Source organism: Trichoplusia ni, chromosome 3, assembly GCF_003590095.1.
Source record: "Trichoplusia ni isolate ovarian cell line Hi5 chromosome 3, tn1, whole genome shotgun sequence".
Lineage (NCBI taxonomy): Eukaryota > Metazoa > Arthropoda > Insecta > Lepidoptera > Noctuidae > Trichoplusia > Trichoplusia ni.
Window position 1 is genome coordinate 5543953 of NC_039480.1, and position 26592 is coordinate 5570544.

At 33.3% G+C, this 26592-nt stretch overlaps 1 protein-coding gene across 7 annotated transcripts in view; it reads left to right on the forward strand.

Moving 5' to 3' along the window:
* The window catches only part of LOC113509041 (segmentation protein cap'n'collar-like), a 155392-nt gene that overhangs the window by 40927 nt on the left and 87873 nt on the right, over nucleotides 1-26592 (forward strand). For 3 of the 7 annotated variants that reach the window (XM_026892300.1, XM_026892299.1, XM_026892303.1), the window contains exon 2: nucleotides 14753-16081. The exons of 2 other annotated variants lie outside the window; for them this stretch is intronic. In XM_026892300.1, the coding sequence (XP_026748101.1) occupies nucleotides 15014-16081 (1068 nt within the window). In that variant the 5' untranslated portion in view covers nucleotides 14753-15013. Of the gene's footprint in view, nucleotides 1-10723; nucleotides 10980-14752; nucleotides 16082-26592 lie in introns of those variants that run through there. 2 more of the 7 variants (XM_026892301.1, XM_026892302.1) reach the window with 2 other exon arrangements.

Here is a 26592-nt window from a genome sequence, read left to right on the forward strand (position 1 = left end):
CAAACAAACAAACTCTTCAGCTTTATATATTAGTATAGATATAGATTAAAGTCACAAACATGTTGCTTTTTTTTATTTTGTTCTGACAATGGAACAACCATATTTAGTCTGCCCAAAAATAGATCCTCCTAAACAGCATTCTTACTCTTTCTTTTAAAGATTCTCAGACGATGAAAATACCTTTTCAAGTACATTCGGGTTATATTTAGCACAGGAAGACTGCAGTCTGCTGCCCTGGTGTTATATTCGTTTTATTATGCACAATTATAAATGTTGCTGATGATATTTTAGCCCTGAAAATGTTTTAGATATGTTGTACGCTTTAGCTTACGGAGTTTTCAACACTAATAATTTATATACTGCACATTTATGACATACCTTTATACTAATAAAAATAAGATAAGCCTAGTTCATATGAATACTTAGACCTTTGTTTAGTCCTAGCTACTGCATTAGGTTAAGTAACCAGTAATGGTAGATTAGTGTGATAATTAAATAAATAAATAAGAATCTAATCGATTTGTATACTGTCTTGATTCGCGATACCTAAGTACCTAAATTACTCTTTATCAGACTTTCAAAAATAATCCTAGCTAAAAACTATCTCAGTGCCAAATTTTGTCCAAATCCATTCAGTGGTTTTGCGTGAAAGAGCAACAAACATCCGTGCATACTCACAAACTTTTGCGTTAATAATAGTAGAATTATTTAAAATGTTCATAGATTAAAAATCTATTTACGATTTATTTATAGTTGGCTCTCTATAACTCTTGTGTAGTTCGTCGCTCTGATTAATGTCAATACCCTTTTTGGTTATAAAATTGTTTTTGATGGAATTTCAATCTTATATTCATGTAGAAAGGTGAATGTTGAGATGGCAAAGGTGAATCTTAGAAAACAGAACGAATCTGTAGTGGCTGGGTTATGTAGGGGAAAAGTGTCATTAATATGGAGATTTAGATTGAATTGAATTTAATTAATAGTCAGGTTCTTAATTTTTTTGTAATTTATAAGTAGCTATCATCACATTTTAAATGGTATACAATATTCGATTTGTGATTGCGTGTGCTTTACACATTACTGGCCTGGAATTTCCCACTATTGGGCGAAGACCTCCCCGCTTTTTTTCTACTTGTGTCTCATAGTCATGTGTCGAAAATGGCTAATTCGCTAATGCCAAATCCAGGTCATACCGCCATAATTCAAAGGTTCGTATATATAAAAAACACAAAAAATAGTGTGTATTTAAACTGTAATTAATTGCCTTTATTAATTAATTGAGAGTCAGTATCTAAGTATGCAACGTTATCATGAATACATCGGCTGAAACTTTTACTTTTCAAAATGGCGGATATCACGTGTCTTTAAACACGTGTACAATTGATATATCAAATCGTAACGTTTAAAATGCATGACTATCTAAAAACGGCTTATTTATTACAACTGTACGTCTTAAAATAACATAGAAAATAGATAATACACAAAAATACATTAAAAAAACGCCGCCATATTTGACAGGTGACATATATTTTTCCGCGCCAAATTTTGACAGCCTTTTTTCTTCGAACTTTGTTTGTCGCCATAAATAAGAGTGAATCGGTTAGTAAAAATAAAATAAATCTCGCATACTGTGTTAAGTGCCGAAAAAAGTCGACTACAGTTGCCAAAAGCTCATTTACTTATGAAAACAATTACAAACTTTATATTAATATACTTCATTCAATTAATTATAACGTCAGGAAAATGGGACATCACCTTGGGTGCGACCTTAATGTACTTTCATAAAGGACAAACATAAGGAATTCTGAATTCTGGTAAACGTTTTGATTTTCTTCAAATTTCTGAATTTAGGCAAAGAGACAGATGCCAAAATTGTCTTGTTTCTTGATTGTTTTCGTACATTTCTCATAGATTTATATACCAGTAACATGGTTTGTGTATGTCAGATGCTAAGTTCTCGTTAATTTTACAGTAATGTGTATATTTATAATCACGGTATTATCCTGCGGCTTCGCTGAAAAAAACTAGTTGTAGCATAGGTTACTGTTAAAAAATGGTATCAGCTAATTCCATACCAAAAATAACCAAAATCGGTCAAGCAGTTTAATCATGAAGGGCTTAGACAAACAAACAATCTTCCGACTTATTTTAGTGTTGTTTTATGCGGAGTAAATTTGCTATCGCTCGTCAATATTATGTATGTCATGCTTTAACATTACTTTTAAAAATGCAACTCATATAATATTGATTGCGTTAGATTTTATCGTTACAGATAGCATATATCTGAGTGTGACGTAAAACTAAAGTTCAATGTTAATTATTATTACACTAAGTTACTGCATTTATATTTAACATCCTTTTAATATTATATTTAAATGCGTAAGTGTGTATGGAAGTCGCGGATGTCGCGGATGCTGATTTTTTCATATCCACGGATGCGGAGTTTAGAAGGCTCACATCCGTGGATGTGGATGTTTAAGATATTATGTAAATAAAGTAAACATTTTCATTGTCATCACATAAAATCGAAGTACTTATTTCTAGATTAAACACTTACTGGTTTTTATATTATGAAAGAAATTAAAAATAGGAGCATTATACTTTATGAACTCACTTTTGTCAACGAACAATTATAGTCATCAATGCTATTATGTATACATTTTTCTGCCATTTTATATTCCAAAGTAATAAGTAAATTAACTAGGAAGAATGGAAAGACCATTGCCTGCTGTGAAAGAAAGACACTAACAATAAAAAATACTAATAGGTATATGACTAAGTTTATATCATTGTACTCCATAACCCTGTAAAGATAACAAATAACCCTGTATACTAATATCTCGCATTGTCAGAGACAATTTTTACTATAAATAGACAGCACACCATAGACTGTCATGGCGACTTGCATTGATCCGCCATACTCGGCGGCAAGTTGACGTCCTCTGGCATTCGGGACAAGGTCTCAACATGTAACCGTTTATATACCGACTTTGAAAATGATGGTTTAATATTTCTACACACTTTTATCAGTGATAATTTAATGGTTTAGAAATATTATACGTTTTGTAGCTTCGCTTGACAACAGAGTTTGTGAATCGTTTTTAGGTTATATTTTTAAGAGCAACTGTTTTTTTAATAGCTTAAGTAACTGGATTTTAGATTAAAAAGTGTTATTCAATTTCATTGGTGATAGGGTACATGGTTATAATAATATATGTAAGTAAAGGAAACAAAAATATTGGTCCTTAAATTGACCTACCCTCAAGCATAGAAGATGTCATTGATCACCGCGCTCGCTCGTTTTCGCTTATGAATTTAAGTTAATTATAAAAACCTGCTTACCCACATCCAAAATTCTAGCCTAATAAGGTTTGTCTTTGTGCTTGTGACTTGAATGTTTTTAAAAATGAAAAAGAAAAGCCATTTAAAGAAAAAAAAATGTCTTTTTCTATTTTGAGCTTAACGCTACTTATTGTAAAAGAAGTTATTGAGAAAAACGACTCTTTAGAAGTGGATGTATTTCACCTATAATACCTACGAAAGAGGATAAACAGCATCATTTGTAATAAATAATTGTGTTTGTGTATTTTATACGTCAGGCGAAAACAGAATCCGACCAAGGTCAGCACTAATGTGCATTTCTCTGGCGCTTGGATCTAGGCAAATAGTCCTGAACAGTGCCCTTATTATTTATATAATTAGTACAATTCTTGCTTTTAAATAGGTTTGAAGCTAAGTTCATATGTAGTAAAATATATTTCCTAGTGCAATCAGGCAAAACTATGCTTTATCAAAATTAGTATCCATCCTTTTGCTTGACACAGGCCACTTTCCGTATAGGGAAGGTTTGAGCATTGATCACCACGCTAGCTCACTGCGGGCGATTTCAGATTCCAATATTTTATCCAGCTTTCCTCACGATGTTTTCTTTTAACGTTCGTCAGTGATGTCTTCGAATACTCAAGACAGTACATTTATCCTTGCAAAAGTTATGTTGCTTCCGTCACTTTTCTAGTCAAATAATATGAACCTTAATGTTCAGGTTTACTTGAGAGCCGACCTTCAATAGTCGTAGTTTCACTTACAGATAAAACAGAAGAACAAAATTAGACGGAATAAATAAATAAAACTAGAAAAGTGGTCTGTGCAAAAAGCCAGGTATACAAACTGCGATTAGTAAAAACAACGAAAATGTCCGGAGAATCTAACCTTTACGAAACCTTTAGATCTCAACATCTCCATTGAAACGACTTTGAGTTAAAATTAGAATTTACATGAGCAATCTGTTTCATTTAATCTGCCCACTTCACTTCCCTCGGCTGCATTGAGTTTAATGCAAAAAGGCTGGTTGTTAGATGCAAGAATATAAAGACAAAAAATTTGAACGGCCATTTCGAATGTACGTACATTTTACGAATATAAACGGAGAATGCAGTTTTTCATTCTTCTATATATTCGAGTATATTTTAAGAAAAAAACATGAAACGCTATTACCACTCTTTTTGTTTGTCCTGCAGACAAGACTACTCTAATCAAGTATTATTTGGACTTTGAACGGAGTCCAAACTTCAATAAAAAAGTCGTCCTCAACTGTTGACTTATTAAGATTCTCTGCAATAAGAGTCATAGACACGTCACTTAAAAAATAATCGTTTGGCTATAAAGAAATAACTAATACAGAAAAAAAGTAAACATCATAATAATATTTTTAGGTTATTTTAGACCTTGTTCTTAATAACAATCTTATTTATAATTCTTATCCTAAAATCTTTACCTAATCTCGCAAACTACAAATAAACACGCAAAGAGAATAATTACAAATCTTTGTTGAAAACTTAGTATTCGTTTCCCGCTAAAATTTACGTCATCGCGTTGTTTTTTTTTTTGCTCTCGACCGCTGAGAGTTCAAGAACAACTGTCATTGCGTTGAGTAGCTAAATATTTGGCTTTAAAACCAGTTTTTTGTGTATTTAAATCTGAATGTATGAAGTTTTGATTTATAAATACGTGCAGTGTATTAACTAGCAAAGACATGCTTCATTATAAAGAAATTTCCTGCAACTTTTATTAGCGTTACATATGATTTATAACCTTTAAAGCAAAATAGGTTATAATCTATCATAAAAAATATCGTGCATATATAAAAAAAAAAATCAGCAGAAAAGGTATCTTCGTAAGTTTAAACATACTTTTATATTAGCATAGGCCTTCACATCACACTGACCAAGACATTAACCTACTAAAAAAACATAAATTCGCTTAAAAAAGCTACGAAATATAAGAAAAAGATTGCCCTTGCGAAAATGAGAAAGTTTGCGAATAACGTAGTAGAAATCGCGTAACCAAACGTGTATAACATAGAAAATTGTGAAAGTAGGCGCGTACGTCAAAAATTGGCGCGAATTTTGACGTTGTCTCTATTGTATTAAGGTTTTTAGGTTATGATTTTGAATTTTGTTGCTTATTCTATTCCAGTTATTTAGTTTTTATTTAAACTGCTGTTTTTATAAAATATAAGAACTAATATCAGGAATATTGATTAATATTTTCATAGGTTATGTTAATTTGATACGTTATTTTTTCTTTTATCAAGAAACGTATAAACTGTCATTTAGTCCATTAATATTTCGTGATCGTCACATTTTAAGAGAAGAGTGTGGGATTCCCCGATAAAACAAAAAAAAAACTTGAGTCCTGCGTTTTAAATCGCTGGCAGCTCACAAGGAAAGCCACTAGTTATCATTGTTGTATAGTTGTTTACATAAGCAAATTGAGTAACTATATAATATATAGTGTCTCAACCAAACTCCTTCATGAGTCATACTTCTAGAGATTTCTAAACTTCAAACTGAAGGTAGTTTGCCGGACTATGTGAATTTAAACCATCCGGGGCGCGTCCTAAACGCATATTGTTTCATTCAAATTGGTCCACCAGTTTAGGAGGAGCCCGTTTAGGAGACATACGTACAGTAATTTTATAATGTATGTTTAAAGAGGTGTACAATTTTATTGCGAACCTCACTCTGGAAGTTACGCAATTATTGTTTATATTAATATAATAAAACCTCCATTGTTACATTGCGACATTAGTTTATTATTTATTGTGGAATGCTTAACTAAGCTTTTGTTTTAACCACCTACACCAGTGTCGTGGTGGCTTCGCGGTTCTGTGCATGGATTTTGAATGCACGAGGTGCGCGTTCGATCCCAATGCAGGCAAAGTGAGTTTGGAAAGTTGTTATGTATTTTCTTGATTTTCTTATGATACCACTGACAAACGGTGAGGGAACCTGGATTAAAAATATTGGAATCTGAATCGCCCGCAGTGACCTAGCGTGATGATCAATGCTTAAATTTAACTTTATTGGAGACGAGGCTTTTGACCGCTTATAGTGACACAGTTGTGGAAGTGTGACTTCGGCATAGAGCAAAGTCTTTTCTCCACATTCAGTACTACTTCTGCACTAAATAATTTAATCCTTGTGTCGCGGGGGGTTTCACAAACATTCAAGTCACTATTAAATGATGTAACGGTTTACTCACGCGTATTTATCGGGGTAGCCCGACTAGTTTCGGACCCAACCGGAGTCCTTAATCCTTAAGGCGCGGCGCTACGCAGCGAGATGCGCGGTCGCTGACGTCAGTTCGACTCGCGACCCCGCCGCGTCTGCTCATGATTAAGGACTCCGGTTGGGTCCGAAACTAGTCGGGCTACCCCGATAAATACGCGTGAGTAAACCGTTACATCATTTAATAATGAATCAGTCTCACGATAGTTATTATAAAAATTCAAGTCACATCCACAAAGACACCCAGACTCAGGACAAGCATTCGTAGATCACAAAACGCATGACCGCTTGTGTGTCGCGTGGATCGAAACCGCGATACATTGCCACGTGCCTCCACCCCTCGGCTAGTACTTAGCCAAATAGTTCATGGAAAAATTCGCGTCTTAAATTTTAAATCCATCTCAAGCCGTTATATTTATTTGTCCAAGTACTCTCAAAGATGTTTTCGACAAAGTCTTACCTAACCAATTAAAGGGAAAGTTATTTTTTCCATTATTAGAAAGAATGGAAATTTTTTCGCAATAACAAAACGTTTGGCTTCGGTTTCTAAGAAAGTGTATAAATAGGCAGCTTTTGTTTTTTGAAAGGATACCATATAAGATTCCTCTTAAACACAAAAAACTTATCGCAACCCACATGGGTTACACAGATCCCATGGCTTGCTTATCAAAATTAAACGACTGTCAAAAGTCATGAAATCAAAATAAAAAGACATTTATTAAAATTAGCCTACTAATAAGCACTTTTATAATGTGAAATTACATTGGATAGCACCCAGATTTTCCCAGTCTTCACCGCTACGCTAAGTGCTTTTTCAACAAACTCTCCAGCAGCACGCTGCTGTCTTTCCGTTCATAATCTAATTATGCAATGAATAGCTACGATAAAAATAGGTACCGTGCCAGAAAAACCAATCTCTCGCAAGCTAAGGTAATCCTTACAGTAGGGATGATCGGTGTTAGGAAAACATCGATCATCATCATCATCATCATCTCAGCCTATCGCCGTCCACTGCTGAACGTAGGCCAAAGAGCGCCAACCATCCCGGTCCTGGGCAGCCCGCATCCATCCGCTGCCAGCCACCTTCTTCAAATCATCGATGTTAACATCGAATCAAAAGTATCGATATTTTGAAAACACCGATGTTTTTGGAAACAAATAAAACTGTCTATTATATTCATGAAAAAATTTAACTATTAGCACTAGAAATAACAAAAATAAGAAAATTTACATTCCCAGTATATTTTAGGAACTCTTTGCAAAAAAAAAATTACTCACTTATCTTTTTCTTGGAATCTTTTGCGTGGAAGCGCAGTTATTCCGTCAATGACAAGTGACAGTATCACATGGTATGACTGCGCGTCAAAACTGTAATGACTTAACGACTGTTAAAGATCAATGTATTACGGCTAAGACTTAGTCTAACGTGATTTCATACTTAATCTTATCTTAACTTCAATAGTTATTTTATTATCACAAGTTACAGATTTATAAATCAATTGACCTTCCATTTTATAATCAAATTGATTTTATATATGATTTCGGACATATCACGTTGACAACACAAGCTTAAAAAATATGAACTTCCGATACTAAAATCTTTAAATCCCCACTACTTTTAATGGCTCGGTCTAAAAACATACTCCTATAAAAAATTCCAACGCAGGGGGGTCTGGAATCGTGTCCAGAACCCCTAGCCACGGGATCGGTATGACGTCCCTTCCACCCTGTATAATTCACTTGAAATATATTGTGTCTATTTTATACCCTAAAGTGGCTGAGACAGGAAGTGACTTCACAACTGACTGACGTTTAGGCCACAACAACTGTGAATCAACAGCTGTTTTAAACATATCCTTAGAAACATGTGTTAATTAAAACCTAGGATAAAATCCTTTGTTTGTAATAATAAATGCGTTGCATACAGCATGTTTACAGCATAGAAATTACCATTAACCTTGACCTTGCAGTCCTTTGTTGTTGCTTCTGTTCATAGATCAGCTTATACTGGTTATGTTTTGGCTTGCATCCATGGCGGGCAAATGGCCTTTCTGTCATTTCAAAGACGTTCCGAGAAACAAAAGCAGAGAGTTCGATGCATACTCTTTCCTATTTTTGGCTGTTTGCGTTACGTCCTTTGCGCTGTGAAAGAAAATTTTATGATTTTTGGTCATTTTTTGTAGATTGTTTGTTTTTGTGATAATAACCTATAAGCGAATAATTTGGCTCGTCTCTCTAGCGAAATAAATTTCAATGGCAGAATACTTTTACTTATGATTAAAACTACACGAAAAAATACTCGTTATTTTTTTGTATAAAATTTCATTTTATCATATATTACTTACTGAAATATATATCAAAACAGTAACATCTGCTAATACCTAAAAAATATGGCGTAAACATAAACACAAAGTATCAATGATCATATAGATTAAACCTGATTTTCCCGATAAGGCGACAGCGCACTGACTCAGTTGTTGCCCTAAGGCCGCGCCATTTTGGGAAACGCAATTGATGTGAACGTACTCAATACGTGCTTATTATAATATGGCATGTGATCATAAAAATGGCGCTAAAAATAATAAGTAATTTATATTGTGAGAATTTGTATTTAAATATCATATAATATATATATAACAATAGGAAATTTAATTTAATTATAGACACAATTTATATTTAGAATTAACAAGGTGTCATGGCGGCGATGAAAAATACGAAAAATTGTTGGCGCCTTTTTTCGACGATTATTTTTTTTGGTCAGGAATGGCTTTTGTCAGCATTTTGAAAATATATTCGTGGTTTTTTATATTAATTGGTCTTTGTACTCAATATATCAAGATTATTATGCGTTACTATCGTAAAATATTAAATTATTATTGAAATAGCTTATACAATGCAGATTAGATAAACTCGTTTCCAACAATACATATCTGAGACATTGACTTTGAATTTTAATCATATTTATTGAGGTTAGATTATAAATAGATATATTTATTTTTATTCGTTTATAACAATTTTGATTTAACAGAGTAATATAGACACAAATATTTATTTTTCTGGGCAAAGCATTCCCCCAAATCCTCCCACGATAAAAATATTATCCATCTTAAAACTGACCTTGGTAATAACTGCTTGACCTGGATACAATTTAGAAAATCATAAGCCACCTAAAATATGTACTTTTAAGCACATAATGATACTGTTTTACAAAATAATTAATTGTTAGGTTAGTTAAAAGTCAACTTTAAAAACGTAAGTAGCAACAATTACGCATAAAAATGCTGTCCCAATGAATAAACGTCATAATATTTCTTATCTGTACTCCGACTCGGATCCTGCGCAGTTTGTGTTGCAATTTAGATAATCCTTAATAGATAAATAGATACGCAGTTGCTTTGGCTAATATCATACCGTTTTATTTTAATAGTAGTTTAATATAAATGAGACATGTTTACTATTCCTAGAGTCGCTCTGATTCGAGATTGGAGACATTTAAAACGAAAAATCTTATCTTTCAATCTAATCATCAGTTGGGAAAAGAATTACATTTTAATGTCGTGTTATTTTTTTACTAATGGCATTAGGATTTTCTCTTTTTTATTTATATTTGGAAGATGCATTATAATTATTGTAGCCGATTTTTATCAATTTTAAACATAATCTATTAAAAGATACAGATATGGCAGTGTTTCTGCTAGCTATTAAAAAAAGGATACAATTAGGAACTGCAGACATCAGTGATAATATTTTTGGTTTTTATTTTTCATAATATACCTATGTATATTTTTATCGGCTATGAAACAAATGATACTCCCGTTCTGATCGGATCAATATTTCTACATAAAATTACCAAAAATCTTAGAAAATTACACATTTTTAAGGTTATTATTCTATTTCGTTCTCCCAAATACATACAGACAGAGATAGCACGATATTACTTTGTTAAGAAAGTGATAACATAGATATTGTATTACTCAACTCAAGTCTTTGTTATGCCAACACTGGCACGTGTGACATATGAGAAACGTAATTATTTTCTAGTCCATTAACATATAATTCTCGTGTTATTATTATTAATTACCATAATAAACAATAACAAATAAAATATTGAAACTTTTCAACATATTGACATTTCAAACTTTTATTACATCTCGGAGACGAGCAAGGGAATTACTCATACAGCCAAACTTTTTTGAAGGCATAATATATTTGTGCAAGAAGGTATATTTAACGTAGTTACTAATTCAGGGGAAAAATTAAGAGCAATGTGACTGCTGTGATTCATTTGTCGTGCTGGGAGCTCAGTCCGCGTCGTAGCGCCGAACGGGCCGCGCGCTTGTCAAGATAGAACAAAGAATCGCGTCTAAATATTACGCGGGGAACTCTCTTTGTTTTTGTATTATTACGTTGGTACTGTTGGTTGTGTTTTTTAGGCAAAGGAATTTTCTTTTTCTTTTCTTAATGTGTTATTGTGAAATTATGCATTATGACAGTGTATTCTTGGATTGGTTTTCGTAGTTTTCTTTTTTCAAGTGTTTTTGTTTTTTATTTGTGGTGTTACATTCTAAATTTGGTTGTTTATAAAATTGAAACCAATTTAGAATATAAATTCGTTTTCGCGGCAGTGTCATTCAAATTATGAAAAGTTGTATTCGAATTTCCTAATTTAAATTCAGTGGCGTTTTTTAATAAATACAATCCCGGTATGCTATTCGTAATTCAAAAAATACTCGAATCACAAATTCGAATTTATCCGTTCGTTATTTTTTCGAAATACCCTCATTATAACAATAATTAGGGGATTAAACTTTAAATGAATTCAAAATAATTTAACGCTTTCTTAATTTGAAACTACTTTTACTGAACAATTCATACAAAGAGGTCAATTAACTTTAACTAAATTCTGCTTTCGTAAGATTTTATTATTTAATTGGTTCGCAGACGATTTTGAGTCGTTTATATGAGGATATAAGGTGTGTTTTTGATTGATTAATTGTTGAGCCGTTAGGTTAATCGATGCAAAGAGTTTGAATACGTTATTGATTACACCTTTTAAAGCGACATATTGGTTTACATATGTTTTGTCGGTTCATTATCTACGTTTGCAAGATGATAAAACAACTGCTATTTATATTTGAAATATAATTTTTGTGCTTTGAAGCATAATCTTTTTCAAAAGCAGTGTTTTTCGGAAAATAACCTTTGGACTCTACGAACAAATTTAGACTAGCTACTGAAAATTTCTGTAGAAGAAAGTGTTAATTTTTTTGGGCATCCGTTTATTTTATTTACAGAAACTGTATTTAAAATATAATTGGATTATGTTTAGCTTGTCTGCTTAGCTTGGGATCAGATAACCGTGTGTGAGTTGTCCCGGGATATATTATATACTAGCTGTTGCCCGCGACTTCGACCGCGTGGTTAGAAGATATAAGTTATGATTTATATCTGCCCTGTTTTTTTCCCACATTTTCATTGTATCTTCGCTCCTATTAGTCGCAGCGTGATGGTTTATAGCCTAAAACCTTCCTCGATGAATGATCTATTGAACACAAAAAGATTTTTTCAATTTGAACCATTAGTTCCTGAGATTAGCGCGTTCAAACAAACAAACTCTTCAGCTTTATATATTAGTACCTATAGATTAATATTATAATAATACAATACAATTAATAACTAGTTGGATGTCTATTAGTTTAATGGTTTCCATCTCAGCTTCCGTATGTATGTCGTAGGTGATTAACTTCAGAATTATTTTTTTCAAGTAGCTTCTCATGGGAGTGTAAAGTGTGTAGACAGTTTCGTAACGCATTTGTAGGTATACGGTGCCACTTTGTTTGAAACCTTCTCTCATTCATCAGGCAGCAAAATGCTGGCTTCACTCTCAAATATGTTTAAGTTATCAATTGACTGCACGGATAGCCGAGTGGTTTATCACGCCAAACCCGCTGTGCGCGAAGTGTCGCAGGTTCGATCCCCGCGTATGATAAGCGTTTGTGCATGTGACTTGAATATTTGTAAACACCGCGATATATATTTTTTTTATTATAAATTTCGTTAGTAATTTTTCTTAAATACTTTAAATAATAAAACATGAGAAACATACCTTTCAAACCAGTTGCATCAATGTCAAACGTGCTTCAGACAAACTTGTTCGATCGTTTGAATCAGCTGTTTCTAACAGATGTTAAAACTAGATATTAAGACTAGATCTAAACCTGTTCTTATTAGGATCTGAATTGACTCACTAAACAGTTTTACGAGTTGACGCAATTAGCTCAGTGACTAATACATAGGCGTTTTAATATAACCGTTGCTGTTCGATCCCTTTGTATTTTGTTGTAGTTTTTAGTCTTAAAATTGGATCAAAGTGATTGTGGTGAAGGAAAATATTAGTTAATTAAAAAGCAATCCTTTTATCGTCAAAATTAGAAAATTGCATCATTCCACTGACATGTTATTGTTTTTCGTGATGTAGATTCTACCTTCTATAACTACTGAATGTCTATACCGATTTTGATGTGTACAGTAGCGTAAGAATACTTAGCAACAATTACTGTTATTCAAATCGAAAATGTATTCAAATTAGGCTACTAAGTAGCACTTTTTGAATGTCAAATTACATTGGACGGTACTCTGATTCGCCCACCCTTCACCGCTTCCTGAGTTCTCCAAGAGACAAACGGAGTTTAACATTGGCCAAAAAATTAATTGCAATTTATTAATAAAGCTGTTTAAAAAAAAACTTAATACAATTAACAGTCCAAAAAATACGTTGCGTTATTAATATTGAATAACTTTAATTTAATAAACTATCTCTATTAAGGCAAACTACTGAAAAGTCCAAATTAAGCGAATATAATAAAATGGACCTTAATTTATTAAACTATCTATTAAGTAGCTAAGTCAAATTACTTAAAAGTCCAAATAAAACAAAAATAAAAAAAAATCGACCTTAGCACACCAACATAAAGTTATTAACACAACAACAGTACAAAATATTATGTTTAACCAAACAAAATCGATATGAACCGATAGATAAGCTAAAAAAACTTAGATATCACGATAACAAATAGTCTATGGACGTTCTAGTGCGTTCCATGAAGAATACAGTTCAATAATTTGAATTTCAAATTGACTATCGAACGGTAAACGTCGGCGTGTGCGCGGGTTCACGTAGCTTCATTTTGACAGTTAGATGTCAGATGTCAAATCGGCGAAATGGGTTGTGCAAGTACTTTTGTCTTCGGTTATATTTTGAATGACGATTGTGAGAGTATGAGAGAACTGGTAGCCGACCCCAACATAGTTGGTAAAAGGCTAGGCTAATGACGATAGCGAGAGGAATTTGTTGTTTTTTTGAAATTGGTAGAAGGTAGTTGGGGGTAGGGATTGTTGGAAGAAATGGAAGGTTTTTTGAATAATAACAAACGATTTCAATAAGTACCTAGTAATTTAATTGTGTTATTTTGTTTAGCGATCGATGTTTTAGTACAAGAATTCTCTTTTATGTATGGTCTATTTCTATCTGAAGTCTATCCATTTTTCCGCCACCTAATTTGGGTATAACTTACAAATACTAATTAATTCGGATATTTTTTTTATCTAGCCACTTATCCACTGTTGGGCAAAGGTCTCCCTCAAATCCTCTACCAATTTCCAAGTAGTTAAAAATTATAAATGATTGCTTAGCACTCTAAATAGGGTTAAGAAGTAATTACTTGAAACTTTTGTTTTTAAGGGTCAAAAACCTGTTAAAAGCAACCTTGTACTTCATACGTTTATCGTCAGCAGTTATAATGATACTCAAAAGAAAAATATATTGATTTCTTTGTGTGAATTGTCTTTGCAATGGAACGATTCTTGTTACTACGTAGAGATCGTTAAAAAGTGGAATATAATCTTAATTTAGTACTGGTATCAATAACTGTATGTACTTTGGTTATAAGTCATTGCCTACGTAAAGAGGACAACACTGCCAACGAAACAACAAAAACCACACAATACTACCAACGTAACAAAACAAAAGAGTTCAGCAGTCAGCTGTCATTAGCATTTCAAAAATAGAAACACATTTATTACTTTTAATTTGACTTCAGACGGAATATAATTGGCATAATTTTTTTGCACCAAAAAGTATTTTATCCAAGACTGTTGCAGTAAAGTGCTTTAACAATTTTCAGGGGTTTTAGTGAATTTAGAGACTATTGTGTTTTCTGGCTTTTAGCCAGTGTAAAAACTTAAAAAATATTAATAAGGAGTGATCATGTGTGTAATAAAGATGGCCAGTTTACTAAAGAACGTTGCTAGCAAGTGACACCTGTCAAAATGTCAGAAAAACGCCGGAAGAAGTCTGCGGAGTTTATAAATGACAAAAGAACTTAGCGTTAGTGTTTAAAAACTTTCAATACTTGATCTCAAAGTGCTCAATTTAAAATATAACAATGATTTCTTTAAAAAAATTGTACGGGGATGAACTTTTGCGTTTAGCATTGGTTTTAAGTCTTCTCAAAGTGGACCCAAACGATTATTTGGAGCGGGAGACACAGCAAATGATCGCTGGACTCCACATCTCAAACGGATCAGATTGGTCCTTAGAGCAAGAAGCCAGGACGTTAATCCGACCAAGGTTCGTCCACCCAAAATCTCTGGACAACATCCTAATAAACTACGAAAGACAGCTATTCGAAGAATTAAACTCCCTTGGACGGTATGGTAATTCGGATTTAGAATATAATGAACGGATATGGAATCGCAGGGCCCCGATACTTCATACATATTTAGTGAATAACGTGGCCACTGACACAGTGGCGCCCGCGCTCGCGACCGCGACAGTCGCCGAAAATGATGGGCAGGACGCCGTGTCAGCCGACGACAACGTCGCACAAGAGGTCAAAGTGACAGATGAGGAGGAATCACAGAACAGCGAGGAAAGACCTGATGCTGTTGTCACACTATCCCAAGACTTCCTAAACAACCATACCCATGAAGACATCTTCGCCGAAATAGCTTCAAGGTCTTTCGATGTTAACGAACTTCTAGTCCAACCTTCAGAGATGCAGATTAAAAAAGAGGACGATCTCGAAATGCAGATCAAAAAAGAGGATGATGATCTCTACAGCGATAACGCTATCGATTTTATGCCGTATTTCAATATGAAGAGCGAAAAAGATGTTGAGGAGAGCTCAGTTTACCAGCAGAACATGGCTGATTTGAAAGAGTACGGTGAAGGAGACTCGAAAGATCTGAAGAATGATCTAGAATATCTGGATGTTAAACAGCAGGAGAATTTAGAACAGTACCTTATGGAGAATACTCCTTTGGATGGCGTGTATGAGCTGGCTCCCATGTTTGAAGAGGAACTGGTTTTGAACGTGAAGAGGGAAAGAGCTAGCACTAGTTTCACAGCTAGCTCCAGTGGTGTCAGTGATATGGATGTGTCAAGTGAGGGTCCTGACGTGAAACTGGAGCCTGATGAGGGGCATCACACTGGTGATGAGCTGACGCAAGAGGTGAGACTAACTTCCGTAGTATTTTTTGTCGTATTTACTATTATAGTATAGTCTGCAACCTGGAAACCTTCTGTGGTGAGGGGTGAAGGGGGAGCAGGGTGCCATTAACAACATGTGACGTCATAGATTGTTTTTGTCTTCCTCCCCCGTCCTACCTCAAGAGGTGACCAGCACGCATGTTGGCTCGCGGTTTCTCCTGCAGTTTTTTAGTTATATATTTTTTCGGTATTAGTAGCGCATGTGTTTATCAATGTTTGTAGCTATCTCCTTATCAAATATTTTTAAATTCAGTCTAGCTGTTCAAGCTAAAGAAGTAACAAACGTATGCACAAAGTTTTGCGGATAAATTTAAGTGCAAATTAACTTCCTGATTTCTTCATACAAATTTTGATCAGTTGCTGTAATTTTTGAACGGAAAAACCCGTGCATTTTCATCGCTGCGAAATAATAAAAACAATAAATTTGACAGTTACGTCAGAATTCAAAATGCAATTTTGACGTAACGATTTTTTAAGTTTAAAGGCAATGGTATGATGATGAATGCCAGTTATGTCATTAGAGATGATAGTCATAATATTTTTTTTTACAAATGGCGTCTTTTCGTAATATTTGTATTTTAAATAAATTTTGTTTAATCGTTAATACCGTAAATAGTATGGTAATTTCGTTTACAGTGGGACTTGCTTCTTTGAATTTTAATGCGTTTACGCATTTACGTAAATACGTTGTTTGTTTTTTTGTGAGTGTCAAATATAACCTCTAAATCAAATTCTGTTATGTGAAATTGTGTCCTAAAGGATTGGGATAAGGTTCATTTTGAAACTTTTGAAAGTCACTTTCAAAACATGGACTCCAAGTCCCGTTTTTGGAAGCTTTTAACAAACTAATCAAATGTAATTCGGTCTTGCGAAATTGCAGATTCGAAACAGTTGAAAAAAGCAAAAGAAAATCAAATTTTCAAATGGTCACATCCCATCAAATTTACGACCTTTCCAAACGTCTGTACCTTTGTGTGTAACCTTTCAAAATCACTTTCACGATTTGTCAAAATCCATCTGCCTAGCTTCTACTGGTCATGAGAGATCACTTGCCACCAGGCTATAGCCTGGTGGCAAGTGACAGAAGCGTATTTAGCTATTGGCTGCGGAACTCTATAAACGAAAGTTCTGTAAATAGCTATTGAACAGTGTTGGTTGGTCAAACAAAACGTATTGCGATGAATTTTAATTGAAAACATTATTAGCATTTCATTGTATTGAAAGTCACATATTAATTAATCCATTCTTATTTGTTATTATTACGACTACTAAAAGTATGTATGTCATCATCATCCTAGCCTTTCCCCAACTATGTTGGGGTCGGCTTCCAGTCTAACCGGTTTCAGCTAAGACTTTCAAACAACGCCATCTAGTGTCAAATTAAGCAAAGCTTGTATTATGATTACTAGACGACTGAAAAACATACTATTATTTTCAAAAAAACAGAAATAGTTATATATCATTCAGAAAAACAAACAAGAAGTGCAATAGGCTCTTCACAAAAATGTAGGTAGCTGGGAATCGAACCCACGACCTTCATTAGTCAGGGTCACTAACCACTACGCCAACAGGCCACAGTCAATCTTCGAAGTACATATCATAACTTGGCCTGAAATTTGACAATGACCTTAAAAATTTTGACCAATAATTAAGAACACGATTAATTTCTTCTTATCATACAGTTGATGTACCCCCTGGTGTCAGAGTGTACCCCGCCCGTAGTCCTCTGACGTGACGCAACACACACTTGAAACATTCTCAGGTGTGTCTTCCACACGATGTTTTATTTCACCGTTTCTTAGCTAGTGAAAATTACTTAAAAATGTACCTGCAAATTAATTCAAAAAGATATTGCTTCGAGTCGGGATTCGAACCCACGACCTGTGTCTTGGCAGTCCAACGGTCTAACCACTGGGCTATCATTTCAATGTTTGTTTAAATAATCATAGCTTTTTATATATTATTAAACTTGCGAAAACATTAAGTCAGGTATTTATCTAAGAGGGTAATGAACTGACACTTGATTCCAAGGTCACTTTAAGTGGCAAACGATTATTTTATATTATGTGAATTTAGATAACGCGGTAAAAGAAATTAAATTATCTTACGAGTCAATGAACTTTCATGTTCATTTATGATTTTAATGAATGTATAAGATTTGTCTCTTTTTTAACTATTCGGCCTATTTTATTTTGCTCAAGAATTACTTAAAATATCCCTTAACTGTCCCACTGCTGGGCTAGGGGCGTCTTTCAGTATTTTAAACTGTAATTTTAATTAATCTAAATTGTTATGCATAGACAACCACTATTCTTCAAAAAATCTTACCTATTTTAGTCTAGCCATCGTGACAAACTGGCTTTCTGGAAAGACAGTATTCCGCACAAATTGACTAAAGAAAATAAGTCTCAAAAAAATATCAAAAAATCAAAAAGTTTTTATTTCAAATAGGCCGTTTCTCTGGCACTTTTAAAACGTTACATTACTGACTCTAGTTGCACGGTTCCAAAGTGTCATTCTTATGGAGGAGAACCGGCAAGAAACTCGAGTCTAACTGTCGAATCTAAATATCCTATTAATTTTTACATTTATAAACTGTCACTTAAATTTTATATTTTCGTCTTGTATATTTTGAAACCTTTGTTGATTATGATCATATATTCAAATAATGGTACAGAGTTAAAGTATTTCATCCAAGTCAAGTGCTTTTTGTTAAAATTCAAGTTTTGCGTTAACCGAAAATTCGCCGTGAAAGTCTATTCACCTTTGGGGTTTAATAACCTCTACTAACGCTAGTAATACACGGGTTTTACGTCTTATATTAATATTCATACGTTATAGTTAAGTTTTTAATTTTGATTTTTATCTAGTTTTTTAATATTAGATACTTGTTAGGCCTCATGTAAAAGTGTATCACGCTTATGAGCTGCCCCACGGTAGGGCGCCATTACCGAAGCTGTTAATAACACCAGCCTGTAACTATCTAAATGTATATTTCTAGTTCTTCAAGATAAAATGGTGATATTCACCGTTAGTTTGTAGAGTTAAAATATGTGAATGTTTTATTTATTAAGGAAATTCGAATTAATCTATTACAAAGTCTAAATACAGGAACGTTAAAAAATAATCTAATTCTGAAGTCTTTTTTAAATAACAAAACATACAGACAGACAACGGAACTTTAGCAATAGGGTTCCATATCAACCCTGTACGCAACCCTAAAAATCCCACTAATATTATAAACGCGAAAGTTTGTATGTATGTATGTTTGTTCCTCTTTCACGCAAAAACAACTGAACGGATTTAGACGATACTTGGTACACACATAGTTTATAACCAGGATTGATACATAGGATAGTTTTTATCCCGATTTCATGTTCCCGTGGGATCATTTTCGAATTGTAACAGGCGGGACCGCGGGCAATAGCTAGTCTACAAACAAAAATTGTTGTCATAAAATTGGTTTCTACGCAGTATAGGTCATGTTTCATGTTTATTCAAGCACGGGCATGTGTTGCAAATACTCATAAACGGCTGGACTTATTTGGATGAAAGCCAATTACGTAGCAGATTCGTGTGTATTGAAAACGAGAGTGATTTACATTGTACACGTGTTTATCTATTTATAAATGATGGTTACATTGTTGATTATTATCGATTAGAAATTATTATGAAACTAGCTGTTGCCCGCGACTTCGTCCCCGTGGGTAGAAGATATAAGTTATGATTTATATCTGCCCTGTTTTGTACCACATTTTCCATTGTATCTTCGCTCCTATTAGTCGCAGCGTGATGGTTTATAGCCTAAAGCCTTCCTCGATTAATTGTCTACTCAACACAAAAAGAATTTTTCAATTTGGACCAGTAGTTCCTGAGATTAGCGCGTTCAAACAAACAAATAAACAAACAAACAAACTCTTCAGGTTTATATATTAGTATAGATATAGATTATGAAATGACAGTAGATAGGTTTTAATAATAATGCTTCTTTTTCAGAACAATAACTTACAAACGACTTAAAATGAAAACTACTTGGACAAACTTGATGGAATTTTTATTGGAGCAAGTGACAGTTATTTCTCGTTGTATAGCCAGTCGTCATATGCACAAATGCCTGGGCCCCAATTCTGCTATTTAAAATGGCCGATGAATGAATTAAATTTGGCTTAAAATTACAATTTTCGTTATCTCTTAAACATTTTTCAACACAATAATTGGAAATTGAGTACGGAACGGTACACTCAAGGTCAATACAATTAAGTTCCAATTATTGTATTGGCGAAATGCTTAAGAGAATAGGAATAATTTCAAATTTTATTCAATAGGGATGATGACAATTTTTTCTTGCAGTGTCGGTCTTGTAGTTTTTTGTATAATAATGGATACGTATTTTTAATTTGTCCCGCAAACATAAATTGACCATATTACACTGAATGAAACTTACGCGTGACGTCACGATTGAGTATAAATTTCACCATATCGTTACGTCACAAGGCCCCTCTCCTAAACTTTAAAGCAGTTAGTCTTTGTCAATTCTAGTTTTTCTGAAAAATGAAAAAATACGTGTCTCATAGTTTTCAATTATCTAACTGAATGACTAATGAGATTTATTCTTTTTATACCCAGTATTCATCCCTATTGCTATTCATTCCTCGGCCATTGTATAATAGCAGAATCAGGACCCTGATCTAAGTTTGTTCAATTCAAATTAACTTTGCTATTAATTAATTAAATAAACCATCTATGATAAAAACTTACACCCTCCAAAATGAATTTTGAATGACACTACAGATTACTATCAAACATTTTTTAGAACACTCGCACATAATACAAAACTAACTAAATTAAAATCGCTAAATCCGTTCGGATGCTATAATGACATACACAAACAAACACGTGAAGCTTCTAACACCCCTACAATTTCGAGAGCTATATTGCCACACATAGACGGACAGACACGTCAAACTTATAACACTCCTTTTAGCGTGACCAAAAAATGATTAAGAAATCTCACTGGGCTCGTTAAAAATAATATTGACTGTTAAACGTTCAATAACCTTCTTTTGAGTTCAAATCGTCCTCCAGACATGTCCTATCCCCTAATGGTTATTGCCCTGTCCCTTTGTTTCCTCGTCTGCTAAGGGTCTAGACCCCCAAAGGTGAACAAACGGACCCCCAAAAGGTTATAACGTTTATTGATTGCGTTATTGCGCCTATGTTAAAATGTCTGCGAATTTTTTGAATGGTGAATACGGTGTGTTGAAATTTTCGTTTTTATAAAAAATATAATAAAATTAAACACAATTTTATGATAAAGGAAACTTTTAAAATATGGTGTTTTTGTTAAATTATGTTTAGTTATTCTATTTTATTGGCCCAATTAGAATTTTAATAAAAAAAAAATGTTTACCGGATACATTTCCAAAAACATTTGATTTCCTTTATAGTTTTTTTGCAAGTGACTGTCCAAGTCTCTGAGTAAGCTGGCAGGAGCTGAATGCGAACAGCCGAAGATAGATCTCGATGGCGTGTCCATTTTTGAACTTACGTCATACTTAAGTTATGCCAAAGTCAATTTTTGAAATTACGTAATAAATGACCACGTTTATAAAATTATTGGATGCAATAAAGAATTGAATTGAATAAATAAGATTTAGTATCGTGCCATTTTGCACGTGTGTGAAATTGTTTATTTGTAAACAAACACTATTAAAATATATTGCGGCTATCATCAGCTAATGATTTGCCAAGTTGTATGCACGCACGCTTTGGTGATACTAAACGCATTTTGACATTATATACATTGTCAACATACAAGTTTTGTATTTAAAAAGTTGATTTTAGGCGTAGATTCTCAAACTGTAGTTAAAAGACTATCATTTTTAATAAAAGTGATTTTTTTTTTTAAAGTATAATTATTTAATGTTCGTCAAGTAGATTAATAAACAAAAATAAGCTACTATGCTAGCCATAGTGGCATGGACTGTAAGATTCAAAATGGCGCCCGTAAATGGAAAATAAACGAGCTTGTTTTTGTCATCTCATTAATAGTTGCATAGCAATCCAAAACATTACAATACAAAAAGATTTAAGACATTTCACGAAATAAAATATAGTTAAAATGCATTAGTTAAATAACACATTTATATTTTAGTTTTAAACAAATTGTATTATAAGGTTACGCCTGAAAAATAAAAAAAGAGGATTATTATAACCTCAAAAATAAATTCCATTTGACATAAGTCAGGTTTTTTACTTTTAATATTATTGGTTACCATTATAAATGTAATTTGATTGAAATGCTTGTGTTCGATATGACATCTGGTAACGATAACGACCTAGTTTCAAAACCTTGACTTTACGAATCAATAGCGTTACTTTTGAGGTAGAAAAAAAGTCCTTTATAGCAGATGTTTTTCTTTTACAAAAATGGCGAAATCTACCACTTTTAGGTACTGTTTTACGGATTTTAATATATTTTATGATGAGATTCATTTTTTCATTTATTTTTTATAGCTTGAGTGGAATCAAAAAGGTTTTATAAAAAATTTCTACCAAGTCTTGTATGTTCCGATAGCTGTTTTTGATTCGAAACGATACGATTTTTCTTTGAGCCTTGTTTTAACGACACATCCTCAAAGAACAAAAAAAAAACATTGCTTTTTAAAAATAAATCTGTCGATTTTTTTCATTTGATTAAGTATGTCAAGTCAAAGAGTTAAAACTACAAATATGACAAGTTTGACTCAAAAACAAGAGAAGCTCGTAATGTCAAAATATGGTGAAACATTATGCAATTGACTGTTTGTCTCCGGCTTATTATAAATGACCTACGCTTTCTAAATATAGGCCGAATTGTAAAATACTGCCTAATTGAAGATTGGATGAACTTACCTAAGTGAAATCCAATTGTAATTTTATGAATGTTGATCTGAAATATAATTACCCACCCTGCCCAGCCTCAAGGGCTGAACCCCGGCATAATGGGGCCTACAAAATTAGGGTTAGGTCTAAAACCAGTGACATTTGGCCGGGAGTTGCCACAGACTAAATTTTTTTTTTTTTACTCTGAAAAATCGCGATGCCGAATAGTAGCGAAATGGAATTACTACTCTGTTAATCAATTATATTTCAGATCAACATGAAATAAAAGTTGTCAAATAGTTTGTTGTGACTTACTTGAACAGTCACTAAGATTGGTTGACTATCTCAATACGAGTATTATAGAAAATGCTTGTAAATAATATGCAAAGAAATGTTACAAAATTAATTTGTTACATATTAAACGTTAACAAAATTGTTGACCAAAATTAGCTCAGTAAAATAATCTTGATAAGTGAGTAATGCAATAAGTTAAAACCATAAATTCGCCATTTTTACTGTCAAAATCTGACAACCACGCGCGAAAAGTCGCGAGTGAAAAATTTTTTTTTTTTTTTCTATCGTGTATACGCATGTAAAGTCTTGTTACATCTCAATTCGTTACGCAGTGCGGGAGTAAGATCTATTTTGGCGCATTCATCCTAACCTTGCCTTGCCTTGACCGCTGGTGACCTTGTTAAAAACTAAAACTTTTTTCCTCAAATCAAACGTTTCTAGAAGATTGAGATAACTTGTGACAGCGCCATCTGTTGAGATTTTCTTGTACCAATTTTAGGAACTCTCTTGCGACTTTTTGTTTTATTGCTCATTACCGTCTTTACTTATACTTTTGCATGTATTTATTTTTGAAACAATGTGTTTCGTCAGTGAATATATTCATATATTAATTTACTTCAGCAAGGAGCTATTAAGAATCCTCATAAATTTATATTTGATAATTATGTGCATTGCGAATATCTTTAACTGTAGGTTAACTCATGTTACTTGATAACAAATAAACTATGAAGTATTCATTGACCAACATTACAGTTTTTGATGTCATGAGCGCCATCTAGCGTCGAATAGCGGTTCCATCTTGAAGAAATACATCACCTCGTGTACTAGTTCTCGAGTACTCAAATAGATGGCGGTCAGCTAAAGTTTCTAATCACCCGCTAGATGGCGGTAATATAGATGGTATCAATATATTGCGCTAGGTGGCGCTGATTTCAATAATGTCGAATAGTATCGCTGGATGTCGCACTATTTACCAGTTGCTGCGTTTGGCTTGGAAGAATCAATATTCAAATATTTTGTTTTCTGCTGTTTAAAGTTACTATAGGACATTGTACATTGATATTGTGTTGATATTACGTTGTTACAAAAAAATTAAGAAAAAGTTCTCACTTCATAATTTATATACCTACATACGGATACCATAACCTAATGTATCCTATTTCATATACATTTAATACATAACACATCTCCATCGCACATAAAACGCATATAAACACAACAAAAAAGTAATTAAAAACCCACCGACATTGATGAATTCAATCCCGCTGTGAACCCCTGCAACCAATTGAGCGGGAGAATATATAACAACGAGAAATAAATCTTATATCACACACGTAAAGTCGTTTTTCCCATAAAATTAACAAGGGATATGTGATGTTTCAAAATGGAATGTAAAAATTAATTTATTCGAATACTAAATTCAAATTTCTAGTTCATGTTATTCAATTGATTTTAAGTCTTGTATCTTTGAATTAAAGTGTATTTTTGCTTGTAATGATGTACTTTCTTTTTATTGTGACTTTGCGATTACGATTTTTATAGATGTAATTAAAAATGGCTGCCTTTTAAAGATGATTTAATAAGTATTCGAAAATAAAAAGTTTTTCTCTTATTCGATTGCGGTTTTCTTGCTTTCGTGTTATTTTACGCGGCCGTTAAATCTATTGTCAATACTTTACCTTTGAAATCAGTTTTCATCCAGGTTTAATCGTAACATAAATTACAAGAATAGTACAAAATGACTTTGCAAATGTTTTATATTCCACCTTGGGTTAGCCGTAACTTCGCATTAAAAGCCGTTCATAAAACAAAGACATCAAAAAACAAATAAGATTTTTGCGCCTTTCTCTGAAGCTGATATGATAATCATTGAATTATTAATTTATATTAAGCTAAGCTATAATCACAGGTTAAGCTATGCTTGACGCTTTTGTTACGCGCCTCTGCACGGAACAAATTCCTCCGTGTTTCGGAAGACACGTTAAACTGTGGGTCCCGGCGTTTATACATACATCTAAGACAGTCGTTACATGTAGTCAGAAGCTTGAAAGTCTGACAACCAGTCTAACTAACTGTTGCCCAGGTAACTAGGTTGAGGAGGTCAGATAGGCAGTCACTCCTTGTTAAACACTCGTACTTCGCTGCGTCCGGTTAGACTGGAAACCGACCACAACGTAGTTGGTAAAAAGCTGGGATGATTTTTATTTATTCCCATGTTTTCTTAAACTCCCTTTCCTGTTTGTTTTGGTTTAGTCTAAGAATGACTGATTCGCGAAATGACTACATGGTCTATAATTGACTAATTCTTGAAATGTACAATTCTTTAAATGACTGATTCTACAAATGACTGATTCTATAAAAGACCGATTCTTTTAAAGACCGATTCTATAAATGACCGATTCTTCAAATGACTGATTTTTCAATTCTATGAATGTGTGTGAATATCGTAAATAAAATGCTATGTAAGGGTTTGCAAATCATATATTTCAACTAGTTTAAAAAAATAACTTGTATGAATGTAGTACGTGGCACGTACTACATTTCGTAGCGCAAAAGTAAACATTTATTCAGTTTCTTTTCAAAAAATCAACAGTTATCATAAAGTCCAATCAAAAGTCAAATATGTGGTTATAATGTGACATTATAACAAATTAGCCCAAAAGTAAATATTTATTCTTTTTATTTAAAAAAAATCAACAGTTATCAAAAAGTCATAAAATCAATTATCAAAAAATCAACAATTATAAAAAATAAGAAATAAAAATCACTTAGGAATATGTAGTTGAATATAAATCATTTTTTAAAAAAAAGACTCTACTGATGTTTCTCCATTTTTAATTTTTTTTAATACTTTTTTGTACTTTTTATCAAACAAAATATAACGGTTTCGGCGATTTTTTCGTGAAACCTGGAAAAGAGTATCCCTTAACCTTATATCACAGTATTTGGCTTCTTGCTTCAACTTTTGTATAAAGTAAAAGAGACTTGGTTTTTTCGGTATCAATACATTTAATCTGTGATGATAGCCTTCTAATGTGTTAGTGGTGCGATGACGCTGGTCTGCACAACTCAAGATGGACGGACTTATTCTGTGCCATTGTTTCTCGAAATAATTCCCAAACTGATGCATTGAAGGGACCGCTTCTATTTTTGACAAAATTATTTGGCGACCCTCTGGAATATTAGCAGCTGGTAACAAAGGTAAAAGGTTGGCCATACGTACAATTTGCCTTTCTTCACTTCACACGTTGTAACATTCAAGTCTTTTGCTTTTTTCCATACGGCCTTCTGGTAGTGAAAATAGCACCCACTGAC